This window comes from Penaeus vannamei, chromosome 29 (assembly GCF_042767895.1).
Source record: "Penaeus vannamei isolate JL-2024 chromosome 29, ASM4276789v1, whole genome shotgun sequence".
NCBI lineage: Eukaryota > Metazoa > Arthropoda > Malacostraca > Decapoda > Penaeidae > Penaeus > Penaeus vannamei.
The window spans coordinates 15,268,237-15,295,736 of NC_091577.1; the positions used below are offsets into that span (position 1 = coordinate 15,268,237).

General features: G+C 42.8%; 1 protein-coding gene across 16 annotated transcripts in view; it reads right to left on the minus strand.

Moving 5' to 3' along the window:
* Positions 1-6,732: 6,732 nt before the first annotated feature.
* The window catches only part of LOC113808424 (transmembrane ascorbate-dependent reductase CYB561), a 127,570-nt gene continuing 106,802 nt past the window's right edge, over positions 6,733-27,500 (minus strand). For 10 of the 16 annotated variants that reach the window (XM_070142268.1, XM_070142274.1, XM_070142267.1 and 7 more), the window contains 5 exons: positions 13,432-13,553; positions 11,995-12,132; positions 11,006-11,208; positions 9,546-9,700; positions 6,733-9,351 (listed from right to left, as the gene is read on the minus strand). In XM_070142268.1, coding sequence (XP_069998369.1) covers positions 9,174-9,351; positions 9,546-9,700; positions 11,006-11,208; positions 11,995-12,132; positions 13,432-13,553 — 796 coding nt within the window. In that variant the 3' untranslated portion in view covers positions 6,733-9,173. Of the gene's footprint in view, positions 9,352-9,545; positions 9,701-11,005; positions 11,209-11,994; positions 12,133-13,431; positions 13,554-16,361; positions 16,495-27,500 lie in introns of those variants that run through there. The other 6 variants (XM_070142270.1, XM_070142281.1, XM_070142264.1 and 3 more) reach the window with 2 other exon arrangements.

The following is a 27,500-nucleotide window of genomic DNA, read 5'->3' on the forward strand; positions in this document are numbered from 1 at the left end:
CATACATGGGCACGGCTCTTAGTTAAATTACACTGAAGGAGCACTCCAGGAAATTATTAACACAGTATTTCAATCAAAAGCCAGATATTTAATTCTCTGAGTCAGCTGACGTTCCAGTATACATTTCTGTCATACGAAACATTTGGTTCTTATAACATTCTCAGGCGACAATGACGTTGATACTGATAATCATAATGATAATAGAGTGATGTAAAAATATCTTTTATTTCGGTGTTAGAATAAAGGTCACCGCCAACCAGGGACCGGAGTCACTAACGTGCTTAACCCCCCCAATCTCTTGCCCGTTGTTGTCGTGGGGGGCTTAGGAGACTCAATGCAGGGATCTCCCCTGTCTATGGCCTCAGCTCTTGACTCAACCAATTTTGCATGGTCTTTTCCCCCTCTAGCTTTTTTGTTTCCATCTCTTCTCCAATCCCTTCTACTATCTACTTCCTAAGGTATAAGAGCCGTGCTGAAAGGATGAAAGGCTGACCTTGTGCCAGTCCTGAACGGACTGCAGGAACCATGGGCACGGTACTTCCGATTTACTCCTCAGACACCAGTCTCCTCTCCCCCCCCCCCTCATATGAAAACCTTTGTCCCACAAAACTCTCCAACCAACTCCACTGCAGAAACTATGGAAGACATTCAAAGCTGTATGCTTGAGAGACAAAATTCCATAACTCATGCTCCCTCCACATTTGAAGTGATTGCCGATATCCATACTCCTCCTACTCATATTCCCCCTACACCCCTTCCTCCTACTCCCTCTCAACACAACCTAACCCCCTCAATTCCGTCCACCACCGATATCCCTCCTCCCGAAACCCATTCTCCTGAAATCCATCCCTCTCTTACTCATAGCACCCCTACACCCTTTCCTCCTAATCCCTCCTAAGACAACACATCCCCTTCAACTCCAACTATATGCACATTCTCCCTCCCTCCATCCCCTCTATCCTTTCCACTCCCTCCCGGATACACACGGGAATCACTCATGTCCCAACACCCCATAGCTTTTTCCCCTCCCAGATTCCCCAACACATACCGGCACTTTCACTCATAAAATAAGTAAGATATAGCTCTCCTACATTGGAATATTTGCGGTTTCTGTTCTCATAGACCAGACCTACATCATAACCTTGCTTCTTATAACAACCTGTTCTCTTTCCTCAGATGCATAAATATCCTTCACTCGATCTAATTCCCTTACCTAAACCACCATAACCCTTTCCCACATGAAACCCCTTATCCATCTTCAACTTTCCAACATTACTTTAGATAGTTGATGCATAGCATAGCACCTTTACTATACCTTCCTATAATGCTATATGACCTTAGATGTCTAGCACATTTATTTCACTTTTAACCATTAACCATTAACCATCAACACGGCTCTCACACTTTAAGAATTGGGCAAGGAAATGGGTTGGGGAATATAAGGAAATGGAAAGAGGAGAAACAAAAGTCTATGCAAAATCGGTTGAGCTGAAGGCTGAGACCTAAGGTAGGGAAGATCTCCATTATTGGGCCTCAGTTCCCATCTCCCAAACACTCCTATGACATTAACAGGCAAGGGATGGGATGATGATTTGTGTGTGTTTGTTTGTGTGATTATTTTCGCATTTGTGTGAGTGCGAGCTTGAGCGTACGTGAATGATTTCTGTGTATGGTTAATGGTTAAGATAAATGTGCTAGACATCTAAGGTCATATAGCACTATAGGAAAGTATAGTAAAGAGGGATGTCAGGTGACAGTTGTTATGTGTCAACTATCTAGAATAGTGTTGAGAGGTTGAGGATGAGGGAAAAGATTATGGTGGTTTAGGTAAGGGAGTTAGATCAAGTGAAGGATATTTATGTGTCTGAGGAAGGAGAACAGGTTGTCGAGGCAGAAGCTGTGAGATTCTGTAAGGATGTCTGATATGTTGGGACGTCGGTGAAGGGAGGATAGGTGTGGAAAAGCAGAGGTACGTGCTGTATTAAAACGTGGACAGGACAAGAGAATGTGTGGGACTGAAAGTGGGATGTTACATAGAGGACATAGGGGCGGGTCTGAGCGTGACATCAGATAGGCATGTGTTAGGCGAGTGTGGCCAATACGTAATCGTGCGAGGGCAGTCTCCCAACGTCTGTTTTTGTGAAATGGAGCTGACCAAGAGGAGATTGATGGTTTTACGGTATGTAATTTATTGTTGTGGAGTCTTGACCAAAAAGATTGCCATCGGGTATACAAGAAAGTCTTAAAGTGGGGGTAGTAATCTGTAGCTGGAATAAGTGAGAAGCGTTGTTGAGGTGATGTGGACATTGCGGCATATCGTGCAAGAGTATCTGCCTGTTCATTGCCAGGGATTCCAACATGGCTGGGTACCCAGCAAAATCTGACAGATTTGTGACGTGTGGATAGATAGAACAACCAGTTCTGGATCTTACAGACAAGGGGATTGGTCGACTGTATTGACTTTATGAGGGTTAAAGAATTACGGGAGTCAGTAAAAATAGTAAAAGAGGAAGAGGTGGATGAATATATGCGTCTTAAGGCAAAAAGGAGTGCATATAGTTCTGTAGTAAGGACACTAGATTCAGGAGGGAGGGTGTATTTGAAAGTGCAATTTGGGAATGTTACTGCGAATCCAGCTCCTGAGATGGATTTGGAACCGTCAGTGTAAACATGAATGCTGGAGGAATGAATGGAGACATGGTCAAGGAAATGAGCGGGAAGGATAGAGGGGGGAATATCTGATTTTGGTGGGTCAGGGAAAACTGAGGAGCAAATACAGGGGTTAGGTATAAGCCATGGAGGAATGGAATGGACAGACAGTGGGAGAGGTCGGAGATGAGGGAAGGGGGAATGGGAGAGGAGGGTATCCATGTGTACGGGGAGAGGAGTTGGTAAACGTGGAGAAGAGGTAAAGGTATGAAGTAAGGATTGTGGAATAGTTAGTTTGGTAAGGGAAAATTGGTGAAATCGAGCATAGCATCGGAGAGAGAGAAGGGCTCGACGTCGAGAGAGGGACGGCATGTCTGATTCAGTATATAGGCTCTCAACTGGAGAGGAGCGGAAGGCGCCTAGGGCTAAGCGGAGACCGCTGTGGTGGACTGTATCAAGGTGAGCAAGAAGAGAGGTTGAGGCAGAGGAGTAGATATGGCATCCATAATCTAGAGTGGAGAGAATCAAAGTAACATGAAGATGGAGGAGAGTTTTGCGATCTGAGCCCCAGGAGATATGTGAAAGCGTTTGTAAGATTCGGAGGCGACGTTGAGCTTTTTCTTTGATATACAAGATATGGTCTCGCCAGGACAATTTGGAATCAAATATAACGCCTAGGAATTTGCCAGAAGACCGGTATTGGAGTGGAGCATTATATAAGAAGAGTGGGGGAGGTAGAGAAGCGAAAGCCATGGTTGGTGGCCCAAGAAGTTACTGATGTTATTGCAGACTGAAGGAATTGACAGAGATCTGGTATGTATGTGCCAGATGCATAGATGGTTGTCATCAACATATAGTGATGCTCTGGCTCCTGGTGGTAGGACTGAGACTATGTCATTTACAGCAAGAAGGAATAAAGTGGTACTAAGCACACTTCCTTGTGGGACGCCTTCGAATTGAGGAAAGGATGATGAAGTGGAAGAGGCAATCTTGACCGGAAAGTATGTTTAGAAAGGAAGGATTTAATGAAAACACCCATGTTTCCACGTAAACCTAGGGAGGACAATTGTTGGAGGATATGGTATCGCCATGTGGTGTCAGTGTGTGGGGCGATCTGAATTAAGTAATTAGGTTATTTGTGAAGAGGAAGCGTTCTAGAGATCGGCCTCGGGAGTTGGTGGTAGAGTCACCCCAGAGAGTGTGGCGGCAGTTGAAATCACCAACTATGAGGAAAGGTGGTTGGAGTTAGGAAATTAGAGTCTCAAAGGCAGTAAAGTCAATGGGATGGGATGGGGAGAAGTAGACTGAAATCACAGTGATCCAGCGGCGAAGAAAGATGCGAATAGCTGTGCACGGGACAGAAGTTTGTATGGGAGGTATGACATAAGGTGTTTTATGATGGATAAGTATAGACGAGACATAAAGGGAGTGTGGGGAAGAGATAAAATGGTAATTAGGAATTGGAATAGGAGGGTGTGTGAGGAAAGTCTCTTGGAGGCAGATAATAGATGGATTATAAGAAGCAAGGATATGACGTAGGTCTGATCTATGAGAGCGGAAACCGCGAATATTCCAATGTAGGAGAGCTATATCCTAGTTGATTTATGAATGATAACACATTTACGTGTTGGGGAATTTGAAGGGGAAGGAGCTAGGGGGTGTAAAGGAGGGATATTAGGAGGTAGGGAGTCTGGAGAAGGGCATTGTTGTGCCATGAGTGATTCTCGTGTGTATCCTGGAGGGAGTGCAAAGGATAGAGGGGATGGAGGGAGGGAGAATGTGCCTATAGTTGGGGTTGAAGGGGGTGGGTTGTGTTGGGAGGGAGTAGATGTGTGGGGAGTATTAGTGTTAGGAAGATGAATATCAGAAGGATGGATAGTTGGAGTTGTAGGGGATGTGTTGTCTTGGGAGGGATTAGGAGGAAAGGGTGTAGGGGTGCTGTGAGTAAGAGGGGGATGCATATCAGGAGGATGGATATCAGTGGTGGTTGGGATTGAGGGGGTTAGGTTGTGTTGGGAGGGAGTAGGAGGAAGGGGTGTAGGGGGAATATTAGTAGGAGGGTTATGAATATCGGCAACCACTTCAAGTGTGGAAGGAGCATGAGTTATGGGATTTTGTGTCTCAAGCATATAGCTTTGAATGTCATCCATTGTTTCTGCAGTGGAGTTTGTTGGAGAGTTTTGTGAGAAGGTAATTGTTTCTGCAATGGAATTGGTTGGAGAGTTTTGTGGAATAAAGGTTTTCTTATGAGGGGGGGAAGAGGAGACTGGTGTCTCAGGAACAAAGGTATAGGTAGGTGGAGGTGATTGTGCTGTAGGGGTAGAAGGGTTAGAACGTTTAGTCTGTCTACTGCGGGTAGTGCGGGGAGGGAGAGGGGTTGGTGTTGGGGCTGTAGTTGAGATAGGAGCTGTGGCTGAGATTGGGGTGTCTGGGTTTAGAGTGGCAAAGGAATTGGTCTGAGGGATGTAGACTGTAGAAGTGGAAATGGGGACATTTTTGGGTGGAGGGGGAAGGGCTGAGTGAACGATGTTGCTAGAATATGGAGTATGAGAGAAACCTTGTCGACGTGCTTCCTGTCTGGCTTCACGTAAAGTGAGGCCATTTTTGTATCTGAGAGTTGCTACCTCAGATTCAAATTTGTAAGTGGGACAGCCTCTATAAAATACATTATGGGGGCCGCCGCAGTTAGCACATGTTCGTGTTTGTGCTGAGCAGTTTGATCGATTATGACCAGGTTGGGCACATATGGGGCATCGGTCTGTGGAACGGCAATGTTTGGCAGGATGTCCAAAGCGCCAACAGTTTTGACATTGACGTGGAGGGGGTTGGTATGGTCGAACAGGGAGGGATTGTCCACCAATGTAGATACGTAAGGGAAGGTCATGTGTACAGAAGGTAATTTTGGCAATATTGGTCGGATTCTTTCGTTGACCTTTAGGAGGAATGGTGTAGCAATGTACTGATTTCACATCTTGGTCTTTGAGGCATCCTAATAAGTCCTCCACAGTCTGACCAATCTTTGGTATCGACTGGGCAGTTTGCTGGGGAGAGCGAGACAGTTCCGGTACAGGTATTAAGGGTTGGATGAGGTTCTGCAGGAATGGGGTTGCCAGAATGATCAGTTAAATTTGACAGTGCTATAGATTCAGTTTCTGATCTGACTGTTACCAGACGGGAGCGATCGCGTCTGGTATAGAAAGGGACTCTACCTACTTGTTTTTGGAGGCATTGTTGAAAGAGAAGAGTGTTGTCTGAGTAAGGAGCTGTAGCAGGGATCACGAAAAATCGGTCCCATTTAGCTGGGCTAAACAGAGTATTAGTATTTAAGATATCTGTAGGGTTGGTGGTGGTGGATAGTCGGGGACGTGTGGAAGAGGGAGTATTACAGAATGATGGAGAATAAGGTTGCAAGGTAGTAATAAGGGAGGATTGGTTGTTTGATGAAGGTTGCAGGGGTGGAGTTGGATTTGGGGAAGTTGGGTGGGTAGGAATGTCTTCTGGAGATTGATTCTCTGCTTGGGTGGGTAATGTACTAGTAGGCATTGAGGAGTAGGCAGTAGTTTCAGTGTTCGGAGCCGTGGTCAAAGGAGAGCCTGGGTTGGGGCTATTTTATAAAGGGGCTAGCCTTATAGCCTCTAATAAAGGGATTACATTCTCATTACTGGTCATGGGGAACCTGGATTATGTAAATAGGCCTATTCGGTCCACCTCCTTTTGCTACTGAAGGTAAGGGCTAGATTAGTCAGGAGTACCGTGCCCATAGTTCCCGCAGGCCGTTCAGGACTGGCACTAGGTCAGCCTTTCATCCTCTCAGCACGGCTCTCACACCTTAGGAAGTAGATAGCAGAAGGGGATGGAGAAGAGACGGAAACAAAAGCTGGAGAAAAAAAAAGACCATGCAAAATTAGTTGAGTCGAGGGCTGAGGTCCTAGGCAGGGGAGATCCCTGTATTGGGTCCGTCTTCGTCTCCTAAGCCCCCCCACGACAACAACGGGCAAGGGATTGGGGGGGATTTCTGTGTATGTGCACTGTATGTATATGTATTTTTTCTTGTTTTGATAAGGTTTAAATAATATACAGCTCTGGAATCAACATATACTTTATGGCATGCACATGTAATTTTCAACATCTATGAGAATGAAGGTGAATTTATATGTATTTTAGAAATATATACCTTTAAAAGGAAAGAAAAAAAAATACAGCTCACTATGGAAAAAGTACACATTTAGTATTGAATCACAATAGGACATAAATAATAAACAGAAACTACATTAGTCTACATAATGTTATCTTTTGCATGTGACCTTTAGTGTTTAATGACAAACTACAACCATTTAAAATATATCTTTAGGCACAATAAACCTCCTTTTCTATTCATACTTCACAATACTCTGTTATGTAATATTCTGGTTATCACACACTCACTTTGTTCCCTAAAATACAGCCTGAAAGACGGTTCTATTAAAATTATAATTACTTTAAAATTACAATCTAGTTACTGTATTTCACTCACTACAGGAATAATACATTGGCCTTTATAGTAGCCTGTCTAAAAAAGATATTTAGTTAGTAACATTCAGGATACATAAATATTTGCTACTGTACATAACATTGTGTGTTATATCCGAGCTCTTTAAAACTATATGCAGAACTTCATTCAATGTGATTGAAATTAAATAGAAAGGAAAGGCTGAATACCTACTATTTTGAGTAAATCCTTTGAAGAATGTTTGCTTTCATTTTTAGTTACTATCCCCTCCGTACATATATATGATCATTCTTTGAGGATGAGGGAATTTTTTATGCCTTTTCATTCATAGTAGCAGCAAAATCTTTACATCTTTTACTTAATTGATTCATAAAAAAGTAAGGATTCTAATACGGTTTCCCACAAGACTGGTCTTGTGTATTATATTAATAATCATTGGTTTACACAGTACTAAATATATTTGCATAAGAAAATTGAAACCTTTTTCAAATAACACAAGTGGGAACCACACTGCATAGAAAACATTAGACCAAAACAATACTAATAATAGTGATAATAACAGTAATAACAGTTATAGTAGTAGTACCTTACCAGCAGTAATAGAAATAGTAGTAATAATAATAACAGCCACAGGCACAGGAATAATAATAATGATATAAGAATAATAACAATATTCTTAATATTGATAACGATATCATCAATATCGATAACATTAATAATAATAATAACTAAGAATATCAATGATAATAATGATAACATTTTAGGAAACTATGAACATGACAATACAGCAGACAGAACAATGGATGGCATGCAGTTCTCTGGCTCCAATGCAGGTGTCAGTACTCAGTTACAGGCAAAGTCTGAAACAGCATTTAAACATTTTCAAATATCTCCTTGTGTCCCCTTCCCTTCAGTATTGTGTTTTCTGGTCATTGCAGTTCGTTTAATATGGTTTTTATTGTATACTCGTTTTGTATAGCTTGTTCTTTTTTTTCAGTTCTAATGCTAAAATAAATCTGCTAATTTTCAATATAAAAATATAATTGCTTGGAGTAGCAATTGCTGATTTTTTTGATATGCAATGCTTCCTTTGCCAGAATTATACAAAAAATAAACGTGACAATAAAGATACTTGAATTAATGATAACAATACAAATGTACAAGAGATAAAGACCCTTTAATACTGGAAAGTATGTTGATAGCACCATAAATTAACTGAGAACTTAAAACAACAAAAATGAACAGAAAACTTAAAGCAACAACAGAAAGATAAAATAATAGATATTGAGTAAGACTATAATTGTCTGAAGATTTTTTAAACGGGCAAAAGATGCGATGAATCCGATCCTTAGTGGATCAAAAAATTGAGAATCTTAATGAATGAAATGTTTGAAGACAGGAAGAGAGGAAAAAACTCCTTCATATATATATTCACACTGGCCAAGTGATCAATGAAAGGAGATTCAATAACTGACAAAATATTTTTTTCATTGTATGTATGGGCATTACAAATTCACACACACACACACACACATTTATATATATATATATATATATATATATATATATATATATATATATATATATATATATACACATACACATACACACACACATATACATACACATACATACATACATACACCTAAAATGTCTACTATATATCTACCCTTTATTTCTGCGCATTCAAATAAGATGATAAAGTTACTTGCAAAAATAATGTTTAACAACTAATATTCTACTGTTAAGTATTATAGTGACATTTCTCAAATGTAAAAATAACAATCACCTTACAAAACAACTACATTGTTCCTTTTTCTTTGTTGATTAAGTGTTATAAGATGAATGTTGTGATTAAATATTTTTATTTTGCTAAACTCTGAAATGAAATATATGACGCCTTCCCAAAACACCTACACCAATATGAACACAAAATCTGAATACTTTGCCATACAGGGATTATCGCCTTAACTTCTAACCTACTGATTAAGCTTCTTTAATAATATGGCCTTTTAAAGACTTAGTAAAAGCGCAGTTACTCAAGAACAGTGTCTGTGAGTAACACCTCATCTTCAGAAGTCTGCCGGCGAAACTGCGAGTTGGACATCAGATACACCACCAACCCAGCGAAGAAAATCAGCAAAATGCCAATGACGTTGATTAAGATCCCCTCAGGTGGGAAGTGGTTGTATCCGTTTGGGTTTGAGACTGGCCTGGAAAAAATGTGTCATGTTATTTAACAGAAAAAATAAATGGCATTTAAAAAAGTGTGGATTCAAATGCATCTATATTTCTAATTTACTGCTAAAATTACAATCCTTACATTATAACTGAATATCTGGAGTGTATCAATACAACTGTCATACCATAAAGCCTACACTAAATTGTTTGAGCATCAAATACTTACATTGAAAAGAATGCCTTTTCTGTCAAGCCTAAAAGACAGGAAGCTACTGAGCCAATAAATATTGCAAGTCCAAAAAACTGATGTACAGGCAAATAAGCAGCCCTAACAGAAGGTCGCAAGCCTGGGAAAAGGAACGTCAGAAGGCCCGACAACCACTGAAAGAGAAATGTGTGTAATGCATACGTGTTCAAACTGCTATTTTATATAGTAAAATTTACCATGTGTATGTTATTTACAGTACCTTTGACAACTGGCAAAATAGATACATATACTTTGTTTCTTTAGCAAGATCTTGAATTCCAAGGTAGTTGATATGAATACTTTTTTACTTTAGGTTTGTCTTTGAAGGAACACATGAAACATGGGGCAATACATGAAATACCCAAAACTATTTAAACCATTTAGAAGCCAAGATCCTGCTGGAGATTGCTATCAAAAAGTGAAACGTTTTGAAACTAATGGACATATATATACACAAATATATATGCATATATACATAAATGCATGGAAAACATATTTATGAAAATGGAATATTTTGAGCATGGTCACAAGAAGTTCAGAAAGATGGGATATAGCAAAACCCTTTTCACGATAATGACAATGAAAAGAACAATATCAATGATAATGATTAATGATTCATAATAATAGTAATAATTATAATTATAATAATAATAAAAATGATAACAGTGACATATTAACCAAGTTAAAAGTAATAACTATCATCACAGTAATAGCAATAAGTATTATTTCATCATAATTCTTTGTGGCAATCATAACTGTGAAAAAGATTATAAATAAAAGATGATGATAATGATGGATCAGACTCTAGAAAAAAAAATGATAATGAAGTCAATTATATTGTTAATGGAATAACAACACTGATGATAATATTATCATTATTATTAGTGTTACTGTTATTATCATTATTACTAGTAATAACAACAATCAGCATCAACAACAATAACGATAACCATCAATTTGTACTTCCGAAGGCAGGTACAAGGGCGCGACCTCCCCCTTCAACCTTTTCACTTCCTGAATAAATCCATTTCCTGTTAACTCGAATCGTTCTTTTCATGACCATCCTTTTGAGATCTTTGAAACAACTATGTGTTAAAACTCATATTTCCGTACTTTACATATTTAGTGTATTGTGTTCACATTCGCACAATGTTTAAATTATTAAAGATAATCAATGTATATATTTATGCATGAATGAATAAAGCTTAAAAAGACTATTTCTATATACTATAAAAGGCTACAAAGACTAAATCTAAAACGGGCAAATAAAGCAAATATATACTGTAAGCCCCACTACAAAATCGGAATAAACTTGTTACCTATCTCTTGACATTCACGTTGCATTCATCCCCATAGCAACCCCCCCCAAAAAAACACACACACACACACACACACACACACACACACACAAATAAATCACAAGACATTGAAAAACGTACCTGACAGGCGAATAGTATAACCACACACAGGCCGATCCACGAGTGCAGACTATACATATTGGGAATGCCCATTGCATTGTGGAAGTCGAACACCGCCACGATGCCGACGACGGAGAAGATGAAGGTCCCGAGCTGAACCAGAGTGTGGATGATCTTCAGCTTCTTCTTCTTCTCGGATCGGAATCCTCTGTAGACTAGGGCCCCTACAAAAAAAAGGAATTCATTCATAAAACTGAACATAAATAAGTTCATATCCATTCCCAAATCTCTTCTGGATTGGGTTAAGGTAAGTGCTGCATCGATAAGTGTGCTTGTGCTTGTTATTTCATTGTTCTCTATTTTCTTCATTATTTAATGTCTCCTAATACTCAATATTCATCTCTTTCCCTTAAGGCTACATCCACTTGTACTGAGTAAGTGCAGGCATCCAGGGGCAAGGAGTGAGCTAAAGCAACTGCGTGTCATTGCTGCGTAGTTACTGACGTGGGTGAATAATGGAACAACTTTTCTCACTCATCAATGCCTTCGAAACAAACACCCACCCCCTAAACCCCCCACACACACATTAAAGAGACAAAATCAAATGAGCACCATATTTTCATATTCATAAAAATAACTGTATAAACATAAAAAAAAAGTTTATTCATTTTATTAATCTCTACTAGACAAGTACATTATATTAACACCTTTACCTCCAAATCACTACTCCAAATCTATTTACGCACGAGTGTAAATACTGAACGTAAATACTCCTAGAATGTTATAAAACACAACTTTACTTACTCCATCGAAGTTGGAGTAATACTAATAAAAGTGCAAAGGCAAGTATAAAGCAAGGCCAGTGAACTTGTGTGACCACAGTCGAGTAAGAGTCAAAAGAAAATATATAAATATTCAAAAAAAAAAAAAAAAAGATAATACATAACCCTCTCCAGAAAAATGAAGAAATCCATACACAAAAAATTAAATAAATAAAATAAATCGCATACCATTTGCGTAGAGAAATACCATTCCTAAGACCATGAGGAACGGATGCCAGTTGAACTGCAGCGCCGGCTCCGCTTGCCACCCGAACCCGCCGCGGTAGATTCCGATCCACACGCCCACCAACACCACGCACAAGATGCCTGGAAAGGGGAATCGTTAAAAACATCATGGCGCTGATGTAAAGATTCTAAATAAACGAGAGAGATCATGCAAGTAATATTCGTACAATTCACACACAAGATGCTTAAAAAAATTATGACCCTGAAAAAAATAAACAGGAGAGCTCATACAGATACCTTTTAAAAATAAATTATATATACACATCTTATGTATTTTTTGGCAATGAAAATAAGAACAACGTAAGTATATATTGAAGCACAATGATCAGCTGAGCTAAGGCTCTCTAGCTGACATATAGTTAAACCAATAGGTTACAGTAAAATGTCCATACTTAAATAATATCACAGTTGAATGAAATCACATATTCTGTGCATGGTCTCTCTCTCTCTCTCTCTCTCTCTCTCTCTCTCTCTCTCTCTCTCTCTCTCTCTCTCTCTCTCTCTCTCTCTCTCTCTCTCTCTCTCTCTCTCTCTCTCTCTCACACACACACACACACACACACACACACACACACACACACACACACACACACACACACACACACACACACACACACACACACACACACATACACACATACACACATACACACATAAAAACACAAATACACACATACACACATACACACATACACACATACACACACACATACACACACACATACACACACACATACACACACACATACACACACACACACACACACACACACACACACACATTAAGCTAGGAGGTATAAGTATCACAAACGAATGAACGATTATATATATTCATACATACAGTGTAGTATGACATATAATTATACACTTTCCATCATATGCATATAGACAATTACATAATTTGCATTTTACATATGGTTAAATAATTAATGTAATATATACGTACGTCACAAAGATGTCATACATTTAAAACATGTCATGCATGTGTTATACTTGATGATAAGCATTAACACAGCATTGCTTAGCCACTAAGAAGGAAAGACGGGTTTGTCCTCGTATCCTTTGGTTAGCTTTTGCACGTCTGAAGTGATTCACAGCTGGAGAAAGCCTTAGTTCATCATTTATGGAATTCCACATTTTGGATACTCTATATGCAAGGCTCTTCGGGCCATTAGACGCAAGGTCTATATAAGTACTTATATAGACCTTGATTAGAGGTACTACACGGGGGGAGTCTTGAAATACGCGCATTGTGCATGGCGTGAGAAGGAGGAGAAGGAAGAAGAAAACTACCTACCCTGTCCTCCCCTTCCCCCTCTACTCCTCCTACCTCCCACCTCCCACCCCCTCCCCCACTCCCCCCACTCCCTCCCAACTCACCGAGCATCTGGGCGAAGGTGTAGAGTTTGGTGAAGAAGCGGATGTTACGAGATTCGTTCTCCATCTCGTCGATAAGTCCTCTGCCGATGAGCGAACCCACTTCTCCAGCTTCCCAGTCGCGTCTGCAAGGCCCAAAAGGGGGGGAATTACACAAAAAATAATAATGAATGAATGAATAAATAAATAAACAAAATAAGAGGAAATGAGATGCTGCTGTAGCCTCTTGGTTGAGGTGGATGAGAGGTCAGTCGCACGGGAGAAACGAGAAAAAAATATTTCTTTTTATATACAGTCGCTAGTTTTATGTGAAATGTATGAATAAACAATAAATGTGAATGTGCGTGTGTGAGCATGTGAGAGTGAGAGTGTGTGTGTGCGTGTGCGTGTGCGCGCACGTGTACGTGTACGCCAGTGTGTGCGCGTGCGTGTACGTTTGCGTGCATGCTCAAACTTTTATTCCTATGTTTAACATGCCCGCACTTGTGTTTACATCTACTTCCACATGCAAGTTCCCGACGCGCAACCCAAAGAGCTGACGTCATAGTTCTGTGCAAAAAAAGCGCTCATTGCCGGACAGAATTCTATTATTCAAAATCTACTTGACAAATTCTCCTTCCCTGGGAAAAATAAGTGCTAGGTTCTTAACACGAAATTAATAACAAAAGATCGCTTCGATTAAATCTCTGAAAGAAGAAAAAGGCGGCCTAACAAGTGATTTTAGTTTATTGACAATTAATTAGTTAATAACCTCAAAGGTAATTTCTCCTTTCTTGTATAGCCTTTCATCCCTCCTTCGAAAAATAAAGAAAAAAATATTGCGCATCCTAAGTTATAATGTTACGCTTGCTGATACCCATTTTTGCGTAGGCCTATACACTCATCGAGGAATATTACTTTCATTCGGTCAGCACAAACTACTTAGAGCAAAATGTATTCAAAGCCAGTGAATAACGGATGCAAGGCTTAATGGAATACCAAAGCAAAGGGGAAAATCAATAAAACATAAAAAATATATCCTTTGCCAGGGAAAAGGCATGGCCTGTCCTCTATCGCTCTATCAACTCTCAATATCAATATTCGAACAAGCTTACATTCCTCTGGTCGACACAGCACGACCTTTTCTCCGAAACAGAGAACAGAAAGGCGAGAGCCATAAAGGTGTTTTCTTAGGCAAGGAAAGAAGATAATGGTATGTCAACTTACACTAACTGTACTTGCTACACCGAAAAATACAAACGAACGAGAGACGCAACAAAACAGAAGAATAATTCGTATGCACATGCCAGCTAAAGGAAAGCTAATACTAACATTGTAAGACTTGAGTAGTGGGAGAGAGTGAGTTAAGTATATGTATTTACGCGCGTGTGCACGTGTATGTATGTGCACATATGTCTGTGTGGGAACGAGAGGCCAGGTAGTGAATGTGGTTCCTTCCCCTTTACCGAAACGCTCCTAAAATAAGTATAAAAAAAATAAACTGTCCGCGAGCATGCGCGGGTCAGCTGGTAATTCAGAGGTTGTGAATCTTTTTTCCCCTCACGCCACGCGCGGCAGCCAGCAAAACATGGACGAGGGCGGGTCGGGAATTTTAAGCACGCAAGCACGGGCGGGCTTTCCCTTGCGTATGGCTACAGGGATGTGTTGTCCGTATAACAATCCCCGATTTGCTTCAGCCTTTTGAGTTTTATTCCTTTTAAATCTGTCGCCGGCAACTACACCACCGTTCATCCTTCCAGCTGTGTACCCCCTCCCCGAATTTTTCTCTACATACGGTCCCTACTTCCCTAATTCCTCTCTTTCCTCTTCAACCATCCTTCTTCCCTAATCCCTCTCCCTCTCTTACCCTTTCTCTCTTCATCTTGCCTTCCTCCCTAATCCTCTCTCCCCCTTTCACCCTACCTTTTTCCTCCTCCCCTCTTCTCTCTTCTTTCCTATCCTCTCCCTCTCCCTCCTCCTCTCTCTCTCCCTCTCCCCCTCCTCTCTCTTTCTCTCCCCCCTCCTCTCTCTCTCTCCCCCCTCCTCTTCTCTCTCCCCCCTCCACTTCTCTCTCTCTCTCTTTCGCTCTTTCTCTCCTTCACCCCCCCTCCTCCCTCTCTTCCCTCCTCCTCTCTCTCCTTGGCCCTCCATCCTTACAGAACATAAAAATCCCACGCCCGCACCAGTCAGTCTGTGGCTTCCCCCGCAATAACATCCATCGGCTTAACGTGACAGCCGACAGCCAGCGCACTCTGTTGTTCCCTCATTTACCTCACTGAATTAGCTTCCCTTGACGCTCATTATGAGAGACGTGTTGGCCTCCCCCCCCCCCCCCCCGACCCCTCCCCAACCCCTTGTCCTTCCACCCGTGGCCGTTTCAGCATCTCGAGTTCAGGGATTCGCCCAGTTTTAGGAGGTCCGCGACAAGTTTTAGATTCCTCTGGTAGTTTAGAGGTCCTCGCCTAATCTGGGGCCCTTAACCAATAATTCTAATCCTCACACGTTTCAATGTCCTCGCCCACTTTTTGGTCCTTGCCCAATCTGAGGTCCTTAACCAATAATTCTAATCCTCACACGTTTCAATGTCCTTGCCCAATCTGAGGTCCTTAACCAATCATTTTAGATCCTCACACACTTGCATGTCCTCGCCCAATCTGAGGTCCTTAACCAATCATTTTAGATCCTCGCACACTTGCATGTCCTCGCCCAGTTTCAGTCCTCGGTCGGTATCAGCTCTGGCTAATAGCCCTTTCCTCCCATGGACGCACTTTTCTTATCACTAGAACACATAGGATTGCATGCCTTTTCGCGCGCGCACTAATAAACAAGCGCGCGAACTACAGACTCGGGGAATCAGGGGAATCAAGCCAAGGGGGTGTCTAAGAGCTAAAGAAAGGGAGGCCATGCACTGTAAAAGAAAAGGTAAACGAAATGCGGGGGCAATCTGGTCTTACCTCACTTGCTTTGGTGACGCCAGCATCTTTGCCTCTTTCGCACAAGTCACTGATTTCTCCTTATCCAGTGGTTAATCAATAATAGCTTATCGCTCACTTGATTCGGTCCAGAGTGTATCGTAGCTGTTTTCAACTAAAGAACACGAGATTTGCATAAAAAACGAAGAAAATATTTGTACATAAACACTTATCTAAAAATAAATAAATAAACATAAGCGAAAAAAATGTAAACGATAAAGCACACAACAAGGACCGCTTCGTCAACAAAACGTTTCGAGACACTTGTACAAGATCAAAACGTTTCGCGACACCTGTACAAGCAACACTGAAGCCAGACAGTAAAGTATACAAGCTTTCTTTTAAGTCACTGTCGATCCTTGACATCTATCCACCGGGGACACATGATCACCTAAAAAGACCGTTTATTTGTCCTCAATCCCACCGAACGAAGCGGCTTTCATCGCAAAGCATTCCCGAGATCAAGGAATCGTCGACATTAAACCAACAATTCCCGCGGGAATATAACCATACGCCTCCCCCCCCCCGCTTTTACCAGCCGATGCGCCCTCATTTGCATATCTAACAAGGCCTCATTTTTTACAGCCTGACGTCCCGGGTATTGAGGTTCCCCCCCCTCCCCCCCCCTCTCTCTCTCTCTCTCTTCTCTCTCTCTTCTCTCTCTCTTCCTCTCTCTTCCTCTCTCTCTCTCTCTTCCTCTCTCTCTCTCTCTTCCTCTCTCTCTCTCTCTTCCTCTCTCTCTCTCTCTTCCTCTCTCTCTCTCTCTCTCTCTCTCTCTCGTTGTGATACATGGAGATTAAGGAACTTGTAACATGTAGAAAATTTAATGAAGTAAAAGATCTAACGATGCAGAAGATGGAGTTATAGAAATCGAGAAAATATATAGAATTTCTAACAAATACAGCAAATGCAACATATACAGTCACAAATGTAGGGGTTGTGAGCAAAAAAAAGTGACAAATGTATAAATGTATTGCGGCAAGAGTAGAGACGGCAAGAACGAAATCCAAAAAAAAAAAAAAAAAATCCCTAACTGCAAATAAGTAATTGCCATTTCGATATTAGAACTGCACCAGAATTACGTAATTCCGTTATTTAACTTCGCACAATTGAATCGTTCATTGCCACTCCTACATTTTTTCCCCTTCTACATTTCTCCTCTCTTAAATAAATCAATATGCATAAACTATACATTTCCATATTTCTCACCTTAGATAAATCAAAATAAACATACTAAACACCTACATTTCTATATTTTATATTTCCCCTCTCTTAAATAAAACAAATATAAGTATACCATTCATTCCAAAATGTTTCCTCTCTCCAATAAATCAATATAAATGTACTATAGATTTTTTTTTTTTTTTTACATTTCTCCACTCTTCAAGTCCACCAATATAAACACTAAACATTTCTAAGCGCCAGCAATTTGCGCCACGTTGCTCACTCTAACGGACGAGCAATGGCGTGTTTTAACGAATTCTATCGGGCCGCGCGCAGAGAGCAGGTGGGGCCAGCGAGACGATTCATGGTTGCCCTAAAAAATGGTCATTTTAGTATAGGCTTTTGTTGAAAGATTCCTTTAGGTTTAAATCCATATTCATGGGGGGAGGAGGAGGAGAAGAAGTGGTCAAAGATGAAGTCGAGGAAGACGACAAAGAGGAGGAAGAAGCGAATGAAAAATTACAAAGAACAGAGTAGCAATTACAAACACTAACGACAACAGAGGAGCAATAACAAAGAATAAGGAAAACAACAGAAACAACAGACCAACCAAACAACCAGGAAAAATATAAGGAAAGACGAGTTTTTATCGATCGCTCTCGCCACGTCGGCCGTCAACTCCCCTCACAGAGCGTACACCGAGGCGCGACAATCCGAGGAAAGTGTCCCAGAAACGTAGACCTCGAGAGATCAATACCCAGCGTCGAGTGCGACCTTGAATCCGAAGACAGGAGGGCGAGAACGAGAGTTGGCCCGAGACGTTTGCTTGAAATATGAAGGAAGGGGCGTGTAAGGCAGGTCGGGAGGGGGAGCGGGGTGGCGGAGGGACCCGTCTGGTTGGGAGGGAAGAGGAGGGACCCATCTGTTTGGGAGGGAAGAGGAGGGACCCGTCTGGCTGGGAGGGAAGAGGAGGGACCCATCTGGCTGGGAAGGAAGAGGAGGGACCAGTCGTGTCAATGTTGGACACGAAAGGTAAGTCTCGCCAGAACTCCCTTTGTGTTGTCTCAGATTTTCTCGAGTCACGAACATTTTTTTATGTTCGCATTTGTCGTTGTATAACCTCCTAATACGACCACATTAGGCCTATCTAAAATATCCAGTGCTATATCACCTACAAGTATTAATAATATATATAGTGTACATGCGCTATTGTTATTTCCTTCCCTCTCCCCCTTTACATTGCCCTCACGTTTTGTCTCATACTCTGTAGGTCGTATTTAGTCTCTGTCTGTCTGCCCCTCTCTATACCTGTGACCATCTCCATGTCTCTGTCTCTACTTCTGTTTCTTCTCTCTTCCTATCTTCCTCTTAATCACCATCTTCTCCTCCTCCTCCTCCTCTCTCCTCCTTCCCCCTTCGTCCTCCTCTCCCTCTCAATCAGCTCAACCCAGACGCGTTATCGCATCGCCTGACACCCAAGCCGATCACAGACTTTATATAGGAGGAAGGGGAGAGCGGGGCCTCCTTAACATTATTGCTATAGGGAGTCCATTCATATCACTTAAGGCGATAAAGGGGGAGGGGGAAGGGGCATTAATCAATGGAGGAAGGCTATGGTAGACTATGGGAGTATGGCAGCAACGCCCCCACTCAGAAGACCATCGGTACACAGTACTCGACGTCGATCTTCTCTCGCGGACGCTAAGAGTATTACTAACGAAGCAACTTAAGTCTTGCACGCCTAATTTGCACTCCCAATCTCCCTCTCCCAACCTCGCCCTCCTAATCTCACTTCCGTCTAATCAATGAGCGTCCTCTTCATCTCTTCGTGTCCGCCTGACCTCCCTCTCCTTCTCTCTGGTTTATTCGTCGGAGATTTCCCTGAAGACGAGTAGGCCTATATCTCGCTACTACGGGATATAGGCCCGATCACATTCCTTCATTCTCTAGGCCTCCCGTGCGGTCCTGCCGTCGCGAATCTTTGTATCCAATCGTCCTAATCCTCTAATTCCTTCCATTTGCTTTCAGCACAATCTCTCACCAAGCCATCCGAATCCCCCTCCCCCTCTTTCTTCTCACCCTCCTTTCATCATCATTTTCCTCCTATTTTTATTCGTCTTCCTCTTCTTTCTCCCTTCTCTCCTCCTTCCTTCTTCCTCCTCCTCCTCCTCTCCCTTCCTGGGCACGCTACTTTCTCCCCGTCCGGACAAAATCCCCCACGACTTTCCCTAAACAAACGCCGTCCCAAGGAAGACCTCCTCCTAATCAGAGCCTATCCACAGATTTTTTGTCTGGCGCGCCCCAGTGCGAGTCCCCTGGCGTTTGTGGGACGAGACGAACCTCAACTTGGAGAAAGAAAAGAAAAGAAAAGAAAAGAAAGAAAGAAAGAAAAAAAAATCTTGTGCTCAGTGTCTTTTATTCTTTAATATGAGGACACTTGATTATTTTTTCGGATTTTCTTTGTCTTTTTTCTTCTTTGTATTTTTTTCCTTTTTTAGATCCTGGTTTCTGCAATTCCGGTATGAGAATGTTGAAAACAGCGCTACGAAAGAGGCCATTATCTGTTCACATTTCTTGTTGATATGCCAGCGAGACTCGACCGCACATCTAGTCTAAATTTCCGTTATTTGAAATAAAACACATTTCCTTATCGCACATGTAGGCCTAAGCGTGCGCCTGGGATCATGATGTACATAAGCAAACATCATTACCTCGCCGAAATCCATTCAAACTCAACATCATTACCACCACCTCCCTCCCGTGCTCAAATTCCCACGCTCCCGAGCCCACCTACAGACAGACAGACAGCAAACAAAAGGAACAGCTGTTGTTTATAAAGACATTCACACCTCCTCGGCCCCGCTTTCGATAGCCGCTCAATACACCTTAAAGAAAATGGACCTTCCCTTTTCTTAACCTCAAAGGAGTCTTAAAGGAACGGCATCTTAAGGAACTTGAAATTCTTCCTATTCTCCGCCCGCTGGTCACCCGCACCTTTGGGTCGTAAGGTGAGCTTTAGGTGTACCTGGAAGCTGCCGCAGCTCAGGTGACTTGTCTTGGGGGATGGAACTATAATGGCAAAAGGAAGAAAAGGGTGAAGGAGAGATAGAGCATCGGAAGATAAGCAGAATGGAAATTTGAAAGACATATTTGCATAGTTTAGGACTGGTATAATTTTGTCAATTGCAAACATCGTTACATACACATAAAAAAAGTCATTGTGCATATGTATATATGCTTACATTCATTCTCATTCATACATTTTCTACATTTGACGACATGAATACGGTTCATAGTCGCACGTAACTGTCAGGAATGAAATCAATCTTGTTAACACTTGCCATACCATGTACAGGCGCTGTGTGTGTGTGTGTGTGTGTGTGTGTGTGTGTGTGTATGAAAAGAAAATTCATGTATGAAGTACACCGATTATTTTCTTGTTCTTTCCAAGACTTAGTTAAATCTGGCATCCTCTAACCGTAGACTTAGCGCAGTCTAACGGTCCAACCCCGTCCGGAATACGGTCAGTCTTGGCAATCAACAAAGAAATCCTATTGCTTCTTCAGAATAGCTATCGCTTTCGTTTTGATTCTCACTCTCCATTGAGCAGAGGAAAGGAAGAACGAATTTTACGAGAGTGGACGGCGGGAGGAGCGAGAAACAGCAGCGGAGGAGGAGGGTTTCACGGCCCAAGTTTTGCCTCGGGTGAAGTGGGGAGCCCGCCCAAGTTCCAGCGAAAGTGGTCGTCCAAGGAGCTCTCCCTCTCCCTTCTTCCATCCCCTTCCTTTCTCTCTGCCTTTCCTCTCTCCATTTCCTCTTCCTTTATCTATTCCTATCTCCCATCTTCCTTTCTCTCTCCCCTATTCTTCCTTAGTCTTTTCCTGTCTCCCCTCTTCCTCTCCCTTTGTCTCTCTCACCTCCTTCCCTTTCTTTCTTCCTCTCTCCCCTCCCCTTCCTTTCTCTTTTCCTCTTTTCATTCCACTTACGAGCAAACCTCTTTCTCGTCCCTCCCTCTCTCTCTGATTCCCCCCTCTTATTATTCTCCCCTTTCTTCTCCGTCCTAATCACCCTTCTCTCCTTCTCCCTTTCCCTCCCCCGTCCTAGGCAATCCATCTCTTTAGCCCTCCCTTTACCCTCCCCCTCTCCCTCTCCCCCCCCCTCCCCTCCCCCTCTCTCCGCCCTGACCCATCTCTAGCCCGCTCCTCACCTCCCCCGTGTCCTCGTCCAACCCATCTCTCTAGCCCTCTCATTCCCCCCTCCTTTTCCCTAACCCCTCCCTCCCCCACCCCCTCTCCGCCCTGACCCATCTCTAGCCCTCCCTTCCCCCCCCCTCCGCCCCTCCGCCCTCGATCACAGGGCTAGGCCGAGGATCGATACTTTGAAGCCCCGACCTTCACGACCTGCTTCGCCTCATAACGTATACACATGCACATATCGGAGAGGCATACATGAGTTAGCATGTGTGTGTCTTCGTGCGTGCGTGCGTGCGTGTGTGTCTGTTATGTATGTAAGTGTTATGTATGCAAGTGATTTGTATGTATGTAAGTGTTATGTATGCCAGTGATTTGTATGTATGTAAGTGTTATGTATGCCAGTGATTTGTATGTATGTAAGTGTTATGTATGCATGTAAGTTTATATGTATGTAAGTGTTATGCATGCATGTATGTTTATATGTATGTATGTACGTACGTGCGTATGTCTGTATGTTTATCAGAGCTATGTAGCGGTACAATGTATCGTTACAGGTCCAGTATAATCGATTAAAGTACAGGTCCAAAATACCGGCCCTTATATTAACACATGTATATTCTTTCATTGTGATAGCATATAAACACAACTACAGAGTGACCATTCACCTCTTGGAACAGACCACACCGTTGCCAGCGCCCTGCCTCTAGCACAGTAATGATTTCAAAGCTGGAATGTGAACCAGCCAAATTCTCGTCTTTGTGTTCATAAAAAATAATACCTCATATTTCTGGCTGTGGGCCCTGGTGGTGAAGAATTATAGATCCCATGCAATAGGCTTGTGTCTCACGCAATGGAAGATTCTGTTCAACCTGCTGTTCTCAGTTCAAACATATTTCTGTCCTTAGTGAAAATTGACCATTATTTGAACAAGTAGTTCAGGTACCCGTGTACAACGACCTGTCCCTAAATTTTGTTTAGGTACACAACTTTAATGTGTATGTATATGTTTTTGCATGTATTTTTGTATATATGTATGTATCTATTTTTGTATGTACGTGTGTATGTGTATATATGTATGCATAGATAAATAGAATGACAGACAGACATCAATAGATAAAACACATACACACAGGCACAGGCACAGACACACAGACACACACACAGACACACACACACTCACACACTCAAAGAGGAGACCGACACTAAGAACAGGGTATAATCTGCCCTTCTTCGTCTATCTATTCTCCCTGCTTCATCACCTCCCTCTGTTTGCCAAGCTCTTCAACAACGTGACTTTATCGGCAGTTATGAAACTTTAATCTTTCCTGTAAATTCATTTTGATCATAGATTTATCATACATCTATTATAGATCTATTACATATTTTTTTATAATTTCATTTATCTATTATATATTTACTTAACGCAGCGTTATCCATGGTCATGGAACCTTAATCTTTCCAGTAAATTTATAACAATAGAGAGAGAGAGAGAGAGAGAGAGAGAGAGAGAGAGAGAGAGAGAGAGAGAGAGAGAGAGAGAGAGAGAGAGAGAGAGAGAGAGAGAGAGAGAGAGAGCAGGCAGAGAGAGGAAGAGAGATAGCAAGCAGAGAGAAAGAGAGAGAGAGAGAGAGAGAGAGAGAGAGAGAGAGAGAGAGAGAGAGAGTGAGAGAGAGAGAGAGAGAGAGAGAGAGAGAGAGAGAGAGAGAGAGAGAGAGAGAGAGAGAGAGAGAGAGAGAGAGAGAGAGAGAGAGAGAGGGAGAGGGAGGGAGGGAGAGAGAAAGTCGCGACTGAGGTGACTTGAGATGACTGTGAAGCGACTGAGGTGATGACTTAATTAAACTTAATGATGAGAGGTGACTGAAGCGACAGAGATGACCTGAGGCGAATGTAAGTTCAACTAGAAACGAAATACGTATCCAGTGTGATTTTAAAAATTCAAACGACAATCACAGTGGGACTCAAAGGACATTCTCAAGGCCATCATACAATCACAATCCCACAGAGCGAATCGCACACTACTCACACTCGTAGGACAGCGCAAGCACAAAGCACAACGCGCGGCTGCCATACAAGGTCACAGCCACACAAGCACAAGTCGCAATGCAAATCACACAGCCATATTCGCCAGACATTCACAAAACCACAACCACAACGCCACAATCACGAAGCCACAACCACAAAACCACAATCACGAAGCCACAGCCACAATCACGAAGCACAAGCCGCAATCACGGAGCCACAATCACGAAGCCACATCACGCCATCAAAGGGCAGGATCACCTCCCCCCCCCCAATTTGCCTTAGCCATCAGAAAGCACAGACGACAATGCAGGCAGACTTCATGAGCGAGTCTTAATGAACATCGCGCCAATTTCACACAGGGGGAAAGTGGTGTTGCGAACAAGGGTCAATGGACGGGGGTGAGAGGTGGGTGGGTGGGTGGGAGTGAGGGGTGGGGATGAAGGGTTGATAGGAGTGGAGGGAAGGGGTGAGGGTGGAGGGAGTGGATGGTATGGGATGGGATGGACGGGGGTAAGGGGGGGGGGGAAATGTGTAAGGGGTGATGGTGGGAAGAGAGGAGGACGAAAGGTGAATAGCCCATAGAAGGTGGGGGAGAGGGATGGTGGGGAGAAGGAGGATAGGAGGTGGGGGAGGGGGAGGATAGGAGGTGGGGGGAGGGGAGGATAGGAGGTGGGGGGAGGGGGAGGATAGGAGGTGGGGAGAGGGGGAGGATAGGAGGTGGGGAGAGGGGGAGGATAGGAGGTGGGGAGAGGGGGAGGATAGGAGGTGGGGAGAGAGGGGGAGGATAGGAGGTGGGGAGAGGGGGAGGATAGGAGGTGGGGGAGAGGGGGAGGATAGGAGGTGGGGGAGAGGGGGAGGATAGGAGGTGGGGGAGAGGGGAGGATAGGGGAGGTGGGGGAGAGGGGGAGGATAGGAGGTGCGGGGAGAGGGGGAGGGATAGGAGGTGGGGGAGAGGGGGAGGATAGGAGGTGGGGGAGAGGGGGAGGATAGGAGGTGGGGGAAAGAGGGAGGATAGGAGGTGGGGAGAGGGGAAGGATAGGAGGTGGGGGAGAGGGGGGAAGGAGGTGGGGGAGGATAGGAGGTGGGGGAGAGGGGGAGGATAGGAGGAGTAGGAGGAGTAGGAGGAGTACCTGGAAACTTAACCTTTAATCAAAACCTAGCAGCCCATCCCCCTCATCTCTCTCCCTCTCTCTCTCTCCCTCCCACTTTCCCCCTCCCTCCTCCCTCCCTCCTCCCTCCTCCTCCCTCCCTCCCTTCCACCCTCCTTTCCTCCCTCTCTCCCACCCCCCATCCCTCTTCATTGCAAGTTGAATAGGAATGACTAACTTGCCCTCTATCTCCGCGGCAAGTTGAGATGGAATTAAGGAAGGAAGGGTCAATCCGAAAGAGAAAAAGAAAGAAAAAGAAAAAAAAATGCCCCGCACATCAACCCAAACGTCCAAAAGTAAGTAGAGAGAGAGAGAGAGAGAGAGAGAGAGAGAGAGAGAGAGAGAGAGAGAGAGAGAGAGAGAGAGAGAGAGAGAGAGAGAGAGAGAGAGAGAGAGAAAGAGAGAAAGAGAGAAAGAGAGAAAGAGAGAGAGAGCGAGCGAGAGAGAGAGAGAGAGAGAGAGAGAGAGAGAGAGAGAGAGAGACAGAGAGAGAGAGAGAGAGAGAGAGAGAGAGAGAGAGAGAGAGAGAGAGAAAGAGAAACAAAGACAGAGAGAGAGGAGGGAGAGAGAGCGAAACAAAGACAGAGAGAGAGGTGAGAGACAGAGAAAGAGAGACAGTAAGACAGAGAAGACAGAGAAAGAAAGAGAACAAGCATCCGAGGAAAAGAAACAGAGTGAAAGACAGACAAACAAGAGACACAGAAAGAAAATAAAATCAACCCTCCTGGCACACGAGAGTTCATTCCTTGTAAATAAAAAGGTCTTTATCCAACTAAGAAAAGAGATAATCACACAAGCGGAGGAATTACATTTTTTCGTCCAAGCATAATGGTGCACACGGCAGGGGACGCTTGGAAGAAGAGAGCAGAAAAAAAAGAAAAGAATAGGAAGAAGCAATTGTGATTAAGGAAAAATGAAGCAGAAAAAGATGTATTTGGAAAAAAAACAATAATACTAATATGATGATGATGAAAAAGATAATGATGAGAAAGATGAAGAAGCAAGGGAAGGAGAAAAAAAAAGAAGGAAATAAGTATATGAAGAAAAGATGAAGAATAAAAAAAAACAAGAGAAAAATACATGATGAAGACGAACAGTAGAAAAAATATGAAAAAAAGAAAAGATGACAATGACGGTGATGATGATGACGACGACCATGATGAAGAAAGTGGAAGGAAAAAAATAATACAATGACGAAGAAGAAGCAAAGATAAAGATGAGGAAGAGGAAAATAAGAAACAAAAATCAAAAGAAAACAACGACGACGTATCAGACGAAAAAAAAAATCTAAAAGCGACCTACCGAAAGACAGAGAAAACAAACAAACAAACAAAAAAAAACAAGCGATATATAAGGGAGAATCGCACCCAATTCAGAAGGCATCAATGAACTCATCCTGTCGACCTCACTCACGGTGGGGGGGGGGGTGATTCGGGGAAGAGAAATAGGCCTACAATGCCGGACGCAATATTAGCATGGGGGGGGGAGAAAATTAAGGGAGGGAGAGAAAATGAAGGAAGAAGAGCGGATAGGGGAATAGGGGAACCCATGGTGAGAGTTGGAGAGGATGAAAAGGTTAATTGAGGGTGAGGGTGAGGGTAAGAGTGTGAGATTGGAAGGGGGGAGAGGGAGAGAGAGAGAGAGAGAGAGAGAGAGAGAGAGAGAGAGAGAGAGAGAGAGAGAGAGAGAGAGAGAGAGAGAGAGAGAGAGAGAGAGAGAGAGAGAGAGAGAGAGAGAGAGAGAGAGAGAGAGAGAGAGAGAGAGAGAGAGAGAGAGAGAGAGAGAGAGAGAGAGAGAGAGAGAGAGAGAGATGGGGGGATGGGGAGAGGGTATAAAGAGAAAAAACGAAGAAAGATGCGGGAAAGAAATAGAGAAAGAGAAAACGGAGGAAGAAAAGAAAGGATAGGTAACAGAGCGAAGAGAGAGAATCAAAAAAAAAAAAAAAAAAAAGATAGGAAAGGAAGAGGATAGACAGAGAAAAGGGAATGCGAAAGGGGGAAAAAGCAGAGGAAAAAACGAAAGAGAACAAAACAAGACAAGCCAAGACAAATTAAAAGAGAAGACAAGCCAACCCAAGACAAGAGATGGAAACAGAAGAGAGAGATCGTCACATACGCCGTGACAAACAGTGACAGCTCATTATCTCTCCTTTCCAATCCCCCGCTACAGTATTGGCACACAGTTCCTCCTTCAGCTCTTCACATCATCAAAATATAGCCTTGAAATAACACGACCAGAATCGAATCAGCTGTTTCGCTTGCAAATTCCGAAAATATTAGGACAGAAAACCCAATCTACTTGTCGTTTTTAACCGTAAATGTTCAAAATCACAAAAAAGTCACACACATACTTGTTTCATCACACAACACTGAACACTACAAATAGGTCGAATATATAAGAAAATAGACACATGGGAAACTCGTATCAAGACCTAAAAACAACCCCCCTCCTACAGACAAAACACCAAAATCCTTCTATTTTTCCCCCCCCCAAGCTAAATGGTGAAAAATAAGAGAGTATTTCCCTCCCCCTCGTCTCAACTCGATCCTTCAGACCCTAACAAGATCGAGTAAATCCATACGAAGTCCTTTTGT